At 35.3% G+C, this 19597-nt stretch overlaps 1 protein-coding gene across 1 annotated transcript in view; it reads right to left on the bottom strand.

Moving 5' to 3' along the window:
* LOC121408163 (TNF receptor-associated factor 4-like) overlaps positions 1-19597 on the bottom strand; it is a 50431-nt gene that overhangs the window by 16729 nt on the left and 14105 nt on the right. Inside the window, exons 2-3 of the mRNA XM_041599511.1 lie at positions 9346-9397; positions 3449-3553 (exon numbers count right to left, since the gene is read on the bottom strand). Coding sequence (XP_041455445.1) covers positions 3449-3553; positions 9346-9397 — 157 coding nt within the window. The remainder of the gene's footprint in view (positions 1-3448; positions 3554-9345; positions 9398-19597) is intronic.

Genomic DNA, 19597 nt, shown 5'->3' with positions numbered 1-19597 from the left:
TGAATTACCTTTGTAGATTATCTTAAGTTAGAAATATAGTAGAAATATCAGTTGAAATAAAAACGGTCTAAAGAAATATGATTTTTAGTAAAAGTACATTTTCTCATCATCTAAAGGAAATATTGCATAGAGTTTGTGATAGTCTCATGATAAACTTTGAGCTTGCATTTTCATGTTGCAGACTTTCTCATTGTAAGGTCTAAGATGACAAGACCCTGTATCTAAGATTTTCGGTGAAGTCCCTCTTTTTAATTTGAAAAAAAAGGAGAAAACTTCATAAGCATTTATGAAAATGCCCTGTTCCAACCCTGGTTCACTATCTAAAAAGAAAAAAATCACTGCTTCATGTGATGAGTGATATGGAACCATCTAATAATTTGTTCATCAGGGTGACTCCCTCAATTATATCAATCTTTCTCTCCCTCTCTCCCTCTCTCTATCTCATTTCCACTTTCATATCACACTTTGTTAATTTCATTATTTTTCAATATCAAGCAGGTGATTTTAACACCTACTTACATTTCCTGAAATCATAAACACTGATAAACAGGAAGGAACCTAACAATAGCAAACATTTCTCTGGCATTCCAACCAACATCATAACAAGTTAAGAGAACAATTAATTCTAAAATGTAAAGTGTTTTGACATGATGGCACAATGTATATCATAATTAGTTAAAGATTTATGAATACTTGATGTTATAAACAGTGTCAGACCAAGGCTACAGTTGGATGAACAAAGTCGGTGTTTGCAAATAACATAATTATTGATATGATGGAATGCATGAAATTTACAGGTAGAGAGGAAGCCTTTATTGCTGACAATCAAACCATTATTTCGATAAATCTGTACTGGTAGATATGTGTATTTTTGATTATGTTTGTGGAAAAGTGAATTTTAATACTACTCTAGTATTCACATTATTTAGACCCGAAGTAAATTAATTTGTAAAAAAAGTTTCAACAAGAAAATAGATTTAAGAGAAGAAGCGTGAACTGACAATATTTTCCATTCAATCTCCTAAAGCCTATCAGGCTTTAGTGAAGGTTCAATAATTTGGCTTGTAATTCTGTTCGCCTTGAGTCTTTGTGAAAAGAAAAATTAATTAACTTAGTTGTTTGAGAGGTCTAGTTACACAGTATATGTTTCTCTAGATAAACTGTAACCCATGTAATAGTACAATGACCCTAAAGCAAAACATCACTTCACCCACTGTCCTGGATTCACACCCCGGTGGTGGGAAGTGCTAAATTTCTTACCCTAGATACCACACTATCCCACCCCTTCTAATTGTATATCATCACTGCCGAAATCTCCTCAATCATTGAAAAGTATACGTTTGGTGTTTGGGAAATCTAGGTGACGTGAAATAGGGTGTGTGGGACTAATGAAGTAAGTCGGCAGTCAAGGAGAAAGATCTGGATATTGCATCTATGACAAATCTAATAATACAGCGGGTAGGTGATGAAAGGACGACTTGATAACCAATGAAAGCTGAAGAACTGGACAGTGCATTATTATAGTTTCATCTACTTTCTTTCCCCCTATAACTCTCATTGAAATAAAGGGAATTACAAGAAATAGAAATAAAAGATACACTAATAGACTATAATTTGTAATGATGAGTAGATCCAGGATTGCATGACTATACCTGATAGGCAAAACAGGAAAAAAAGGTCTTGTTTGGACTGTAAATTACTGCTAAAGTGGAAAAAGGTGTAATGAGATCAATACTTGACGGATGGATATTGGGGTTACATGTTATTTTCTCACACATGCTCAATCTGCATGTCTCAAAAAACAGCCGCAAAACAAGCATTGAACACTATTTCCTTACATGAATTAGGCTAAAATAAGAATAAAAACCAGATGGTATGATTAAGGTTGGGTGACCATTATGACGGTTAAGCTCGTTAAAGACGCAGGGAGCGGGACACTTTTGGCACGGTTGGGTTCCGAACACGGTGCCACTGGTTTTTGGTTAATCGATGAGTGCACCATCTGGGCATGAACATACATGGTATTTATGTGGGTGAAAATTGGTGCATTTTGTTTAGTTTGGAGCTAAAAGGGATTTAAATCCAAACATATCTATAGCTCTGTATCTCAAGTCACTTCTGGCTTCAATTCCAACTGTAAGGATATTAACCGAGGTATGGATACATCACATTATTGGACAAGTTACAAGCTAAATTCCTTTTAATCCAATTTGAATGAAATAATAGCAGCATTTGTAAGGATATTCATTGTTTGAGTAAACTGAATTTTCAGATGTTCAAGTAAAATCATACTTAACATGTATATGATGGAATACTTTTATCCTCTATTTCAATGAATGTGAAATTGTGAATCATTATAATACTTCCTGTATTGAACTTGGAGAGATAAACCTACTACATGTCATTCTAGGATGTTAACAATCAAGGGCAAACATAATGTGGGCCAATTTTAAATGAAAAATTTATACATTTTCAAATAATCAACTCTTCCATAGTGAATACAGATATACATGAATAATTTCAGCTATCACACTTTCTACACTGCCACCATTATTGAAATTGCTCCAGGATAAGCTAAATATTGGATAACACCTTCACCTTACACTTCCCTTTTCCACCCCTCCATCCATCCCCTTCTATAGTCCCTCCCCAAGACTCCAAATATGTATCGCCTTTTCCCTTTACCTGGAAGCCAAATGTTACTTAAAAAAAATAATCCAGCTGTCACACACGTGGAAATATGCGAGTGTGAACATCCTCAACAATGCAATCAACTCAAAGGAGTATTTCAACATTTTCCATTTGCTTCATGAACCGTAGGGCAGAACCATGGTGTGAACTTGATTAAGTACATGAGCATGTTCAGACCTACTTATTTTCAATGAAATGCAATACCACGTGATGAATTCATAACAGTCTTAGAAACTTGCCTTCCTAACGCCTTCGAAAGAGGTGGCCGAAGTTCCATTCATATGTGCACCTCATCAGCCTCCATACTCTCCAGCCTCCAAAGTGCATCGGCCTAAGGAATATAGCTCACTATTCAGCAAGCCAGGTACGCGGTCTTCGAATCTCATTGACACAAATTAATGAAGTATAAAGGGCTTAGTTTTATTGAAAATGAGTGTTACCAAAGGGATCGCTTCACATTTCTTTCAGTGATTGGCCTGTTTAAGAATGGGGGCCACATCCTGTGGTGCTAATGAGGTGCAAATATGTTACATTTTGTTTAACATCAAGAGGTTTTGCAAAACGTTTTAATTTGCTTGTTCAAGCTCTAAACATTAAAGAAAAGAGAGCCCCCTCCCCCCCCCCCCCAAAAAAAAAGATGGTTAAAGAATTTGCAGTCACTGATGAGTGTTAGTGTAATACCAAATATTAACATCTAGCCAAAAACTTTATCTAGGTGTTGCATATTTTACATCACTTTTTTGCCTGGAAAGCATACCTGTAAGGTCATGAGTTGGTCCGTCCACCTGCAGCCGTCTTTGTAGAAGTGACATCGAACCATCAGCATCTGAATATCACCTGACATCTTATCATCTGGGTAGATCTATAAAGAGAGTGGAGGTAATGGAATAATGAGTGGTTCCATGTGTTTTAAGGAGTGTTTTAGACATCAATTGTCACATACATTTATCTGAGTAAATATCTGACTATTCATTCAAAGCTTTGCACAAAGAGTGGGAATAGCAAAACAAAAATGTATGAGGGAGAAAAATAACACATAGTCACTTTCTGCATAAAAGAGATGCACATGCATATACACTTAAAGAACTGGAATGATACAAATAAAGGAGTCTTACTTTCTTCACACAAGATTTGAAGAGAGCCATGTGTCTTATCTTCACTGATAATATCCCGACCTTAAGATGATGCCTGGCTTAGGTCAATAAACACTAGGAGAATGTTCCTCCAGAATGTGGAACTATCCAGGTATAAAGCAGCTGAAAATCTTTGGTTATCTTCAGTAGATAGTGTATCAATGTCTATTGGAGAAGGACATATGCTTTCTCTTCCCTGATAGCGTCCTGACCTTATGATAATGTCTGACTGAGGTCAATAAACACCAGGAGATGTCCCTTAAATAGTGGGACTGTCCAGGTATGAAGCAGCTGAAGATCTTTTGTTATCTTCAGTAGATAGTGAATCAATAATGACTACATGAAGAGGGCCACATGCTTCGTCTTCTGACAATGTTCTGACCTGAAGATGATGTCTGGCTAAGGTCAATAAACACCAGGAGAGGGTCCCCCAGAATGTGGGACTATCCAGGTATGACGCAGCTGAAGATCTTTGGTTATCTTCAGTAGATAGTGAATCAATGTCTATTGGAGAAGGCCACACTTACTCTTCCCTGACAATGTTCTGATCTTAAGATGATGTCTGACTACGGTCAATAAACACAACAAGAGGGTCCCCTATAATGTGGGGCTATCCAGGTATGAAGCAGCTGAAGATCTTCAGTTATCTTCGGTAGATAGTGAATCAATAAATGACTATATGAAGAGGGCCATATGCTTTATCTTCCCTGACAATGTTCTGACCTTAAGATGATGTCTGTCTAAGGTCAATAAACACCAGGAGAGGGTCCCCCCGAAATTTGGGACTATCCAGGTACGAAGCAGCTGAAGATCTTTGGTTATCTGCAGTAGATAGTGAATCAACGTCTATATGAAGAGGGTCAAAGGCTTTCTCTTGCCCTGTCCTTAAGATAATGTCTTGCTAAGGTCAATAAACTCCAATATGTGGGACCATCAAGGTATGAAGCAGTTGAAGGCATCTGATTATCTTCGGTAGATAATAAACTACTAAGACCTTTCACAGAGATTAGAAAGACTATGATCTACTTATGATCCTGACCAGCTGTTTGAAGTGGCTTAAGATTATTGATTTTCTTCAGAAGACATTGAATCAAGCAGCGTGTATGATATACATGTACATGTAAACTACTGTTTGCTAGGGAAACAACTTCCATAGAGACATTGAAACAAGCCGTTGCCCTCAATTATGTAGCACATCTTGTCTAAGAGAAAAATAACAAACTCCCTTGTTTAAAATAGCATCATGAAGTGAAGAAGGCCAAGTGTCAGAGTTTAACCTGTGAAATGCAAACTGATTTCCCTATATTATACATTTTCATTGCCAGAGTTCTCTAGGGTATAGGTTTCAATAAACTGATTAAACCATTAACTGGCTATTGGTAGAAAATTTTCAAATATCTACATAATCAGCATTGATAATTACAGTATGTAAAATATCTTGGTGTGCTCTTTTGTCTTTCACATTGGAGTGCTGTATCATAGGATGCCGTACCTTGAAGGTAGCAAGTATTTCATGAGAAACCCATTATCAGACAAATTTTTTTCTGAGCCAATCAGATTGAAGTATCAATGAAAATCACTGAATATTTGTTTCATGAAATGCTCCCCATGGGTAAAGGAGTGCCAACGTGTCCTAATAAATCATCCCAGATACTTAATCCACTGGAGAGATGGATATCACCCAATACTAGAGCACAAAACATGGAGTAACATGACTAACGTTTATCATAAAAAAATGAGAACACTCAGCACTTTTTATCAGAATCTTAAGATTACAACATCAAGGGGAACCTTTGGTACACATTGTAAATGCTAACCCTCTTTTCGACATCTTGGCATGGTGGGAAAGACCTGTCAGACAAGATAGCATTACTTTACCAGAGACAATTTTAAAAGGAAAAAAGTAACCCATTTTTACATCTCCACATCCTATAAACAGCTGTGTCTTCCTTTATCTATAAGATACCCCACACTCTAAAAAAATCTAGTTGATGATATCTATTGTCCCCGATGGGGTTCAACCATCAAGCAAGTCTTCCCAATTGTTTATCAGGTGTATGATAGCATGTATAAGAGTGATTGCCTGCAATTGCAAATGACTAAAAAGACCAAGGGACCAATTCATAAAACTTGTTACAATCACAAATTTGCAATAACAGTTAAAGGTACGGAAATCTTTCAATTTGATTGGCTGATAGTAAACTTGTGATAGAAAGTGTGCATTTGTTATTGTAACAAATCTTGATGAAATGGTACCCTAGACGGGTGCAGCAAATGCTCAAAGATAAAGTTTAGTTTTGGTCAGGAGATTGTTTCAAGATTGTCGCCAAAAGACGCAACAAAGGTTGATTATGATGCACTCATCAATCAATGTATGTTGTAAATTATATTTAATTATCACTAAATGATAAGAAAAAAGCTCAAATTTCCTTGCTAAAATCTGCTGTGACACATAAATGTTGGTCCTGAATATTTCAAATAGTTTCCTTTATATCATAAGGACGAGGTCATTTGAGGAACACTCCTGTGCATTGGAAATTTATACCAAAACATTTTAATCTTCATAACCTGACAAGAATTTTCAAGATTGTAATAACTGTTTCATCTTTTGAAAATCAACAATTTCTCTTTGCCCATGATAGTCCATATAAAGTAGGTGTCTCCCAAAGTAGCATGATAAAGTTGTCAGCTGCACAAGTGCATGTACCATGCATGCAGGATGACCACATTGGTAATTGCTCAAACTATGGAAATGGCGTCCCCTGTAAACTGCATGTCTACCTTGTAGAGACAAGAAGAGCAGGATCCTTCTTCAAGCTCTTCCAGATAAGATGAGAAGACGATCAAATGATGCAAGATATGGTATACACTTGTATACAGAAATGAGGTCACCTAACTGGATGCATGACAGGCAGCACATCGGTGAGAGAGGGAGATCCTTTACAGTTCTTCAAGATAAGAAGAGGGCAAGAGTTTTACTGCAAACATCAAATGGTGAAAGATGCTACTTCACTGTCATAGATGTGAGCCCCTCTAGCTTGCTGGAAAATGTCTAGCACAATGGTGAAAAAAAGAGGCATCCATCCACCAGCAAAGGAAATACCGAGAATATTTTATCGGTCAACTTGATGTAATGATGATTTATCTTGTAAACAAAAATAGAGGAGAAAGGCTAGATGTGAAGCAATGACAAAAATCCACTTTTGTCTATCTCTTAATGAAAGATTTCCATCTTCTGGGGATAAAATTTAAACATATCCCATCAGGAAATGAGAAAATCTACCAACTAGATGCGGAATGGGAATCGCTAAATAGCAAGAGGAGGCATCCTTCTTCGACCAGACAGAGGGCCCTGACTGATGCACCCATGTAGTCTCGTGCCTAACCTGGTAGGCTTGTCTTGGGGGTTCTACCAGACTGTGAAGGAGTCAGAGTGTATATCAGTGTCCCATCCCGTCCAAGTTCAGGCTTAATAACATCCTCAGTCATGCAAGGCAGACCCTCCTCCTGTATCATCCTGACACACATCTGGAAAAATTGTCTCTCCTTGTCAATGTCTTCTAAAAAGATGTGCCAAGAAAATAGTGTCTCTTTGCATGCAGCTAGAAGGGTGTTGTAATGGTATTTGACCTGACAGCCTTCTGACTCCAGAATATTCAGATATCACAAGAAATTATAATGCTTTGTACAAAATGGCTTTTAGTGCTTTGTTATCACAATAACTCTTTACTGCTTTGTTATTGCAATAACTTAGGACTTTCTTCATGGATGTCAATTTGTTGAGAAGTAAAGGGTTTAATGCTGAGAAACAAAGAAACCATTAAGGTCTTCTGTCTAAGAAAAGGAAATTATTGGGTGTCCTGCATTAATGATTTATGTTTAATTTGGCTTATTTATTATTTTTGAAGTGCTATTTTGACATGCATGTGCTTTTATATTTTCAATCTTGAATGATTTCTTTATTCATATTTGAATGCAGTAATGATTTCAAATCCTAACTCAAAAGGATAAATATTACTGATTTCAAAATGCCCTAAGCTTAAAGAAAGATGATATACCCTTTAAAACTAACCCAAATGATAAAAACTTAGCAAATGAAAGAGAATATAAGAACAGCATTTACATGAAGTGAGAAGTGGATTATACAACAGACAAATGTAATCAACATTTAGGATAAATATCATGAATTGGAGTGTAAGTTCAAAGGACCCCCCCCCACAAAAAAAAAAAATACATATCTGTCAGATAATAAAAAATAAAAAGAATATTAAACAATGAAATTCTGCAAACCTAGCAAAACTATACCATGATCTTTACAAGACTTAGTAAAGAGGGCAGAAAATTCAAGCTCACAGAATTTCAGTTGACACAACAGACTCAGTCCAGCCTACATTATATGCATTTATGAAAAATAAATCATAGCATCTTGAGGAGTCATTTTTGCCAGCTCTGGATCCACCCTTACGATAACAAACAATAAACTATCCCCCTCTTCTCTCATCACTGCTGGTAATCAAATTCATAAAGATAGATTTCTTTCCCAACGTATAGCATCTGGATTGAAAAAGCAGAAATCACTTTTTCGATTGGTTGCAATTTTTTGCTTATATTTCATCTTTATGACATTGTACTTTGCCTTTGTTTATACTGTACACTGGATTTTTCAGTCTTTGGACTGTTTTGCCAGTTTTCTTGATTGAATAAATAGCATACTACACTCAGACATGATTCTTATTCATTTATTAAACATAAAACTTTTTTTTTTTTTTGGGGGGGGGGCTTAACGATCAGAAGACCTAGAACAAGAATATTTTCCATTGTGAAAATGTTCATTAAGATTCAAGGCCTTGCATTTTCTCTTCTTCTAAAGGGGGATGGGGGGGGGGGTGGCACAGACAGGATGTGAAGGCAACTGGTTCAAATTGCCTCCATACTGTTACAGCAATAAAACGTGCTGGATATGAATTATGATAATTCCTTGCCCAAATTAATTACAAGTGACGATAGAGTATTGACCAAAAGGTGTTTATTCAATTTTAGTGTGGTAACCTTGTCCTTACTAGGGATTAAGTCATGTAAAGTCAGCATCCAGTTCACCGCAAATTTAAGAGAAAACGCACCGATGAATGGATGAGAAAGTTGTTGGTAGTTAATTCTGTTAATTTTAATCTCAGTGTGAAAATTCAGGGAAATGTATTTGGCATATTGGTATATACTGTATGTAAGATTAAAAAACATGTTTATTTTTATTTCTAAGTGTATATTCAGAGAGTTGCTTCTTTTAATATATTCCAGATAATCAGTGTAAATGTGAATAATGAAAAGAGAACAAATTAGGTAAAAAATGCCCTTCTTGTTCCTGCTCTCTTACAAATGATATATCTCCTCCCTCATCACTTCGAAAGACAAGATTTACACTGTTCATATTGCAAATTGCTAAGAGATAGAATATCTTTTCTCTAGTCGTGACTCACTCCCGTAGGCTGCCCAAAATTGGACATATTACAGAATAAGAACATACCTTGGCATAGTCGAGTGGTAACCGATCTTCAGGACACTCAAAGACTCCAGCACTACAAGGAAAATGAGAAGAAATTATTTGTCATTAGTCTCAAGTTATCAATATGAAGTATGTATTCAGCCACACAAATCCATTTGAAGACATACCACAATACATCATTGACACTCATCTATCAGACCCCTTATCTGCAGACATACTTATAATAGATTCATTATCCCCCTGATGAAAGATGAAAATATCAAGAAAATAATACACAAAATGCTTATTACATGGCATGTAGCATGGATGTTATAACGAAAGTGGTTTGAAGAAAATTCCTTACATATTTTTGTTCATGAATTCAAAGATTCAAATATAGTATATTTATAAGAAAAAATATTCTGTGTGACATTGTCAGGAAAGAGTGCGGTTGCAACATGAGAAAAGCTTATTAGGATGGGCATTTACTTGGAGGTTTATTGTCTTGACTGCTTGAGGCGGGCAGTGGTGAAGAGATAAAGGTGAAATGGAGGACAGACAAGACAGCTCATCAATCACTTTTAAAATGGAACAAGACAGTATACTAGATTATCGGTATCATATTGAAATCCATAAGGAGCTAATTCCAATTCTAATGAAAATGGAATAATCGATATGAGACTAGTTTAAATCAACTTGTAGTATGGGTGGACTTGGAATTTAGGCATTTTGGCCACTTATAATCAATTTTCTATGAATTATCTTAGTATTGTGTAGTTAGCCCCCTGCATTTCAGTCAATTGTATTAATTTCTACCCCTATTCCCCACCCCCAACCTTTCTCTCTCCCTCTCTCTGTTCATTTCCTCACTCTCTCTGTTCTCCTGATTCCAACTCTCTTGATCCCGAATCCTCTTCACCATCTCCTCTTTCCCTACTTCCCCTTTCTATTTCCAACTCAAAACATTGTATTTTCTTTTGCAATTTTTCTTTTAATCAATACCATAACTTTCAATATGATCATTCAACCATTTAACACTGACTCTTCTAATCTACATTTAGCCATAATACATAGATCATGATTTCAAATAGCAAACATTAATATTTATATGAGGGCAATGATCAGCTGTTTTCCGAGAACATTTTGAATCCATTTCCCCATTTTTTATTATATCTTTTTGCAATCTAGCAAAACAAACATTCAACATAACAAACACGTTATTTCTATGAAGGAATAATTGTTAACTGATCAGCTGTTTTCAGAGAACATTTTGAACCCTATCCAATATTCCTTTTTTCCCCTGATCTCGCCAAACGAGCGCAACATTGCCCTCTCCAATTACAAGCCGCAAGGTGGGGAGGAGTAGGCGAATCTTTTTCAGGAAGGTTATATTTCAAGCACTTCTTAAACTGCACCGAGATGGAGAAATGAAAGTACAAGTATATATTCCGGTACCAGAGCTGGAATTTCCAATCTTTGAAAGATTTTGTGACCTGGGATTGGTTTCCCTCTCTGTCAAGAGGAATTAATTGTCTGGGAGGATGATGAGATGGGATGGAGGATGGTGGATGAGATGGAGATTGGTAGGAGGATGAGGATGATGATTAGAAGGGGCATCTAAAATGAAGATGCTTACTCCATGTATCATACCCTCATTAGAACATATTACAACTTGGTGACAAAATTGAAGATTGCACTTCTGATACAAAAGGCCAATATATTTGTGATATTCTGCTTTAACATCGAGTAAACATCAGCCTATATTCAAACTTTGGTAAGAAACGCCAGTTGATGAATTAGGCCTACAGTGCATGTTCTATTAAGTTAGAAATGTGTACAAAGTATTCTATTGTTTGCAGTCAAACTTGTTTTGAATCTTCAAACCCTACAGATATTGGCTATTGGCTATGGGTTGTGCCAACTTTCACAAAATAGACTCAAAAGAATTATATCTCACTCTCTGTGAAAGATATTGTGACAAAAAGAAAAGAAAAATAGCAATGAAGTCCAGATTTACACATTTTTCACACACATGCCTTGAATTTATGTTGTCTTTAAAATTTATGGCGAAGAGTGAGTTTAGTGAATTTCATGCAATATAAAACAGAAATGTTTTTGTTTTAAATTTGGCACTATTCTCACTCAAATTAAAGATACATGCAACTCTTAAAAACAGGTTTAAAAGGAGCTCACCTACTAAAAATCTATGTTTAATAGTAAAGCGTCTTGTAAATTTCAAGTGATTTGTTAGATGCACAAACATAAATATAAATGTTTCTTTACTAAGCTTGTAGCACCACAAATATGGGAAAAAAGATTATAAACAGCTGCAGCTGAACCCTATACACCTTTAATGGAGCTTAACATGTCTAATGTTTCAAACTATGCTGGCAGCACAGGTAGAGACCCATTTAATGTTGGGCATGAAAACAGTGTAAAAGTGTCAAATTATTCACCCCTGGGGATGGCAACACTGTGTATGTTGCAATCAATACTCGTCAGGCGTCGCTCACTATTAAATAAATTAAATTACAATAGGCATTGCACTATGTGCAAAGGAGGGGAGGTGTGCATTATTAGATTCTATCAATAATTTTCAGCACAACATGCTGTCAGAGTGTTATGAACATGAAAATGCTTCATAGTCATGCAATTTTGTATAGATGCAATGATAGCCATTCATCACTGCACTGCAGTAGGTGAAGCAACATAATTTCTAATATCAAGTATGGGGAATTTATCCTCTTAATAATATGCAATGAATTGTGTTTCGGAAAGCAAGATAATTATTGATTGCCCATGTCGGTTCATAACAATGTGTAATATACATGATAAACATGACAAATGGGACAATAAAGAGATATAATCCACCAACAAAAGGGTTTAGAAAGTTTGTCTTTGTTTTTATAACTTTTGACCCTCTGAGGAATGTCCTGTGAATCATGTGGTTCATTATCGGATCATATCACAAACCATAAAATCAATATCATGGAATAATCAAAGGCAATAATAATTAATGTACAATAGTGCCTTCTCGCTTTCAAACACTACTACCAACTGACCAATCAGCTTTAGTGAATCACATTTATGTATTGAAGCCTTTTTTATTTCTACTGTAAGTCAGGGATATTTCTACAGATTAATCAAGATTTTTAATTAAAAGAGAGTTCTTCATTCCATTCTCATATTGATTTCCTTCCTGGCTTGATTAAAATAGTCTGATTCAGCATTGAAAGCACATTTTTAATAACCATTTTTTCTTCTAGCATTATGTTGATTAATACTAGTATACCAGCAAGATGAAAATCAATGATCAATTATTTTCTTCTCATACCAATCCTGACCAAACACAGAGGTTGAAATACATTTGGTAGTCTAATAGGAAAAAATTGTCAATGATTTGCCAATTAAGCTAAATTTTATTAATAAAATGATGAAATCCTGATTTTCACAAACCAAAAGCAAGATACAAGGAAGCTTTCAAAATATGAACTGATTCATGACCTACATACATATTATAGCTATATTTAAACAGTAAACAAACAGTCATAATTTCATAATCCATTGAGTTTGTGTACATTTCTCAGGCTATAAAACTGGAAACACAAAGATATATACAACTTAACAATCGAACCTTACAGAATTTTTCCTTCTCATTTTGATTTCTAACAGTAAATCAGAAATACATGTACATGTATATAGGCCTACACCAGTTATTTTCCTACACATGTATATTCCATGTATTTGTTGAATCATTGGTTATGCTTCATATCTCTTGCTTCCTTGTTTCAAGTATGTCATCCACAACCACCCTACATTTTTCTTCCATGTCCAACATTCAGCTCCTCTCCTTTGGTCCCATACAATCCCCAAGCCCCATCTCCTCCCTCGTCCATCCCCTTTTAATCTGTTGCCTCAAAAGAATATGTATCCATATAGATCCTTATCAATCACATTAAAAGTGAGCTTACCTCATGACCGCTATGTAGAACAAGAAACACACACCACTATTTACTTAAAACTTGTATAGACGGTATTAAGAGCTAGGAAAGAAAACAAGTATCTTTGCAGAGTGCTGTCTGACAAATGTTTCAACTTTTGTTTTCATGTTTGAATCCACCATCCTTGTTTCTTTCTTCCAAACTAACTAACAAGTGGTAAAAAATAATTCCAAACAAAGGCATACCAGGCACACTTGTTCAATAATAATGTAAAGTCACTACTAATGATTTCATAATTAAGATGTCTGGCATGCAAATACCATATTGCTTTGACACCATTGCAACACAACGATATCAAATAGATGCCGATTTCATGAGCTTGACTAGTCAACCTAACATCAAATATTGACAGAAAATATGTCTGTATTTCCAACATGCTTTTGGAATACTTGTTTGTGATTTTATTGAAACTCACAGATGCATAGTAGAAAATTCAATCTTTCATTAGTAAGATAATTTTGATATACATGTGTCATATTTTCAATAGGGAAATTGAAGAAAATGACATGAGTGGAAACAGAAATTGTCATTTGCATTTCTATCAATAAAAATGACTTGCATGACATATCATATTCATGTGGGGCCTAGTAGATAAAAACACTAGGTAAAAATAGAAAAACTCTGATCACCGCTCACTGCATTTTAGAAAACTATGGAGCATCAAGCATGATTGAAAAAATCCCAATTATTATAATTGCCAACAAGGGGATGACTTTGTTTAATATAGAAAAGAGACAATATTTCCAACATAAAATTGCTATTAAAAGAAATAGAATTCTTGTTTAACAAGAATCATAAAAATTCAGATACTTCTCCACAAATCTCAGAATAGAGGCCTGACAATGTAATTGAGTTAGTAATAACCTGATTAAGATGTCTGGCAATCTATAGCTCCATAAAAAGTATCATGTACACATGATGATATCTAGACTAATTAGATTATCTTGACTACATAGGCGGATCCAGGGGGGGGGCCCGAGGGGCCCGGGCCCCCCCTATTGGCGGAGCAAAAAAAAGAAAAAAAAGGAAAAAGAAAAGGAAGGGAAAAGAGAGGAGAAAAGAAGAAAGGCAAACATAAGAGGAGGAACATGATTGAATAAAATAACATGAGGGGAAGACTTTGAAAATGATTTTTTGAAAAATCTATTTGTTAGGATATAAAATTTTCGCTCGCGCTTCGCGCTCTTATTGTCTTTTAGGGGATTTGCATATCTTGCTCAATATGGAGCTTGAAATATCAAACTTTGAAGTCAATATACAAAATATATTTCAGCTGGGAAATTGAACTTTCATTATTTTGTTTGATTTAGAAATTGATTTTTAAAAAGTGCTCTGTAAAAATGTCTGTGTTATGGTCTGAATATTATCATTTTCTGCTTGCGCTGCGCGCTCGCCAAATTTGATTTGTAAGGTACCGATTATTTTCCTGTATTCCATAAAGTTCTCAAAAAGTTCCCTATTCAGGTCAGATTGTCAAAACGTATCAGCTAGCGCTGCATGCTAGCATTTTGATTAGTGAGTTATGTATATCCCAATATTAATTCTAAATCAAACTACTTTGATGACAGTTTATCAAAAATTTCGGTTCGCGATTTCCGCTTGCATTGATAGATATCGTGCATTTTATGCATAATTACAAAAGTGCTTTAAATGTCCAGTTTTCAGGCCATAATATTAACAGATTTCGCGCTCTCATGCTTAGGAATTAGAGAAATAGGAAGATAGTCATCATTTTCTTATGATGACATAATGCCCAATTATAGAATGTCCCGGTCCTATGTAAAAACTCAAAGTGATAATAATAAAATACATCAGCTCTTTTTTAACTGTCATCCATCACGATTCACAATTTTCCCACAAATTGTTTGCAATACAGAGCTTAAATTGACACTTTGTAAGATCGGAATATCAGATGTTTTTAGCTCGCGCTTTGCGCTCGCTTTATTGATTTTCATGATAAGAAAGGTACTTAGAATACCCAAATTCTAGGTCGAAATCTAAAGCACACGTTAATTCAGATACGCAGATTGTTCTCTATTTAAATCATTATCCAGTTTCAGATCACAATATCAAAAAGTGTCATGCTCGCGGATAAATAACTTATGATTTTCATGATTTACAAACATGAATAGAGTGTCCAGAATTTTTCCGCTCGCGCTTCGTGCTCGCATCAATAAGGTTTAGTTTATATACTTAGAGTCCTTCCAAGATTACAAAAAGTGCTTAGCATTTCCATTATTCAGGTAAAAAATGTCAAAATTTTTCAGCTCGCGCTTCGCGCTCGCAATATTTGAATGTTGAAATATGTAACGTCTTCATGGCTAATTGCAAGCAGTCCATAACAGGTACAATTTCGAGCAGTTCAAAACGTATACAAAAATTTTCTGCTCGCGCTCTGCGCTCGCATTATTAATGTAAGGAAGATCCCCACTTATCCTTTTCATGATTTAGAAAACTAATTGAATACTGTCTTGTTCAGTAGGTCTAAATCTCGAAATTTTTTGCTCACGCTTCGTACTCGCATGTTTAATTAATTATATACCTATTCTGTTAAACAAAAAGTGCTGAGAATTTCCATTCCTTAGGTAAAAAATTTCGGCTCGCGCTTCGCGCTCGCATTATTTCATTTTTAAAAATGTGTAACGTCTTCATGGCTAATTGCAAGCTAGTATTTAACAGTACCTTTTCCATCACTTCATTTCTGCTCACTCTTTACGTTCGTAGTAATTATTAACTTGCATACACATCTTTTTTTTCAGGAAGACAAACATTTCCCAGAATGTTCAAAATTTTAGGAAAAAGTTTTCCAAAAAATTTAGCTCGCGCTCGCATTATATAAATAAGGGTTATGGTATTATACATTTATGTTTCATAAGAATAAAGCTAAAAAGTGACCATTAGGACTACCCCTTCAAAGAAACAAAAAATCCCGGCAAAAATCATATTCGAGCGGCCGATCGGGGAAATATGGCTGAAAAAAATTCCGGGCCCCCCTATTGGCGAAGGCTGGATCCGCCCCTGGACTAGTCAACCTAATCAAGTGTTTACAGAAAACATTTTTTTTCTTTATCAGTAAGTAGACTTTGGAGCACATAAACTCACGGTTGATAAACATGTCACTCAAGGGAGGATTGCTAAACAAGAAACTATCATGACACTCTTCATAATCCCTTAGTGCAATGACACTAAATAGAATAAGCTACTTTGCAGACTGGGGAATTTTCCAAAGTGGCAAGTTGTATCATTTTATGTATTTCTTTTTTAGGCTACATGATTCAGTGCAATAATCAAATGAATTCATTAAAAATACTCAGATCATTTTATACTTCCATACGGAAAATAATTTGAGGTTAGAGAAATCCCCCTATCCAATCAATTAAAAAAAATGAGAATGAGCCTTGTAAGTTTGTAAAGAGTCAGGTTAACTGGGTTCAAAATAAAATCTAATTTGAAGCAATTACAAGAGTAAAGGAAATGGGTGACAAGCTGAAAATAATGTGATGAATGTTTTCTGTGGCTATTTCACCATTAGAAATTCAAAAACTTTCAAGGCAATGATTGAGATCATACAAATTTGATACAAATAATGTTCCAGTTGTGGGCAAGCTGGCCAGAGTGCCGATAACCAAGGATGTGTCAAATTTATTGTCTAAATGAATGAAAAAATTATTCAAACTTGTTGGTGCTGGGAATGCAAATGATATCAAATTGGGGATTCAATGAACCTGCCCAGGGGTTTCTGGACACCCCCTTGGGAGAAAGTGGAGTACCCCATGTACTGTTTTGGAATCAATGCATGACCAGTCTACTGTAATGTAAAGGGCAGTGCACTTCCATTGTCTACCCTTCCAAAAACTTCTGCTGCCAGGTTTATCACTAGTACACCATCTATTCCTGTCAGTTATTGTTATTCAGTTTAGTAAAGACTAGAATATAGCACATTCAAAATGATCTCTTATATTAATTCAAATCTTCAATGTTTTTTTTCCAGCAAGAGTAAATCAAAATACTGTTCAACCTGTAATATTACAATCAACCTGAGAATTAAACTGAAATGAAAGAGTATGGTGGTGGTGGTGGTTATTGTGGTGATGATGATAATGATGATAGTTGTGGTGGTGGTGGTGGTAATGATGATAATCATGATTATTATTATAAAACATCTAATAATGCTAACAGATTTAAAGATGCTGCTCCTTTTGCTGCTGCTGCTGAGGGTAATGGTGATGATAATGATGATCATGATGAAGACGATGATGATGATGAGGAGGAGGATGATAATGATGATGATGATGATGGTGATGATGATGATGAGGATGATGTTGATGATGATGATGATGATGATGTTGATGATGATGATGATGATGATGATGATGATGAAAGATTAACTGTCTGCCTTTGATAAGTGCTTCAAACATTTGCTTGGCAATAAGATTTAATTTCCAATGTGAATCTCCCCTTTCAAATATGAACCACCCTTGTTTGGGTTGGTCTGTCTGGTGTTACAGGTGATTCACCTGATATGGGGGTAATACTGGCCTAACCCAGGGGTGCTAAAATGCACCCCTCCACTTTTGAGGTCACTCCGAGGACAGGTGATCCCAAACATCACCAGGAAGCCTCAGAGAAAAGAAACATTCATCATGTAATCTCCTTTGTTACAATGTGGAGCAGAAGGAAACCAGAAAAGGGGATCACTCCAAAACAATATCCTGACAAAATGGTTGGTGATATGTAGGACAAAGCAAATGTCTTCTCTAGAAGTTCTTCAAAAACAAATTAATCATCTCCTTGTTCATCCAGCAAAAGTAATGAAAATTTATGTGATACTGTATCTGTTTTCATGTCTGTAAAGTTTGTTCATAACGGAAAACCACTGTCAATTCAAATCATCCTTGACTAGAACCAAATGTTTCCTAGATGTTGATAATTAAGATGTAATAACCCCCCTCAAAAAAAATTACACATGGAAAAATCACCATGAAGAATTCAGATATATTTAGAATGCTACAACTATTTACAGGTTTATTTTCATAAGTTCCACAATAGATGATACAGACAAAACCCATAGATAATTTATGACTATCACGTCTATGGCATTTATACATCATGAAGTTATAAACCTGCATGTTCTGTTGCAAAACAATGCAATGGTAGCATGCCGTCACGCACAATCATGTCACGATGGAAAATGACGGCTTCTTATGAATCGAAATTGACTTCATTAACTCAACTAGTTTCAGTTATTACAAAATAGCGTCACTCCAATCGTACTCAGCCCCTGCAGCTAAGCAATTTATAGATCTTGCAGTGAAATATTGTGGCGCTGTCAAAAACTTATACTTCCATCTCCCAAATGTAGACAGCAGGAAGCAAGTATTTTTCAAATGAAAATATTGAAAGAAAAAAAATTGGAACTTCAATATTGATGCTCTTCTCGGTTGAAATAGAAATAAAAGGAAATATATTCCATGATCAACACCTTCACATGTTTTGGTTTACAAAGTAGAGGTAAATATACATCTTCTCACTTGGGGGGAAAAGAATATACATGTAGGTTTCTCAATCTACCCATGTTCAAACTTCCCTTAGGATATACAATCAAGTTCATTACAGAGTACAATATTTTGAATTAGTATGATTGATTGCTAATTCTATCTACACTTTTGTTAGATCATTTTGGCAATGTCCATTACTACAATCTTTTAAAAATCTACTTTATAATCTATACAAATCTGAACACTGCATATGGGACAATGGAGAGTATTGAAATAAAGGGGAGAGAGAAATACATAATAAATCAATTTTTGATCCTTCTGATTGCAATTTAATAACAAGTAAAAGAATATTGACATTACTTTTATTGCTTAATGGATGCATTGTTTTAAAACAATAAAGATAACTCCTCAAAGATCAAAGCGATCAAGGAACTGTCAAGAACGCGGTTAACATCTATGTGGGGGACTATTATGAAAATGTTTCCTCACAAATAATGTAATAACTATCATGATCTCAAGATCCTAAGGGGTATCCAGATTGTCACCTGACATAATAAATTTCTCTCCCATCTCAACTTGTTTTGACACACGCTCTAAGTGGGGGGATGAGGTGTGTTTTCATACTGATTGTCATCTTGAGTTTCAAACTTAAACTTGAAGAGAGGAACGCTCTGGGAATTAGTCTTATATCTTAGGCTACCAACTTACAAAAAAGGTTAAATCCATTCAATTCATTGTTAGCAATGCACATTTGAAACAGCTATTACATGCATTTTCTTAAGGTATAATATCATA

This window comes from Lytechinus variegatus, chromosome 2 (assembly GCF_018143015.1).
Source record: "Lytechinus variegatus isolate NC3 chromosome 2, Lvar_3.0, whole genome shotgun sequence".
Taxonomy (NCBI): Eukaryota; Metazoa; Echinodermata; class Echinoidea; order Temnopleuroida; family Toxopneustidae; genus Lytechinus; species Lytechinus variegatus.
Note: the sequence above shows the minus strand (reverse complement) of the source record. Positions and strands in the feature narration are given on the sequence as shown.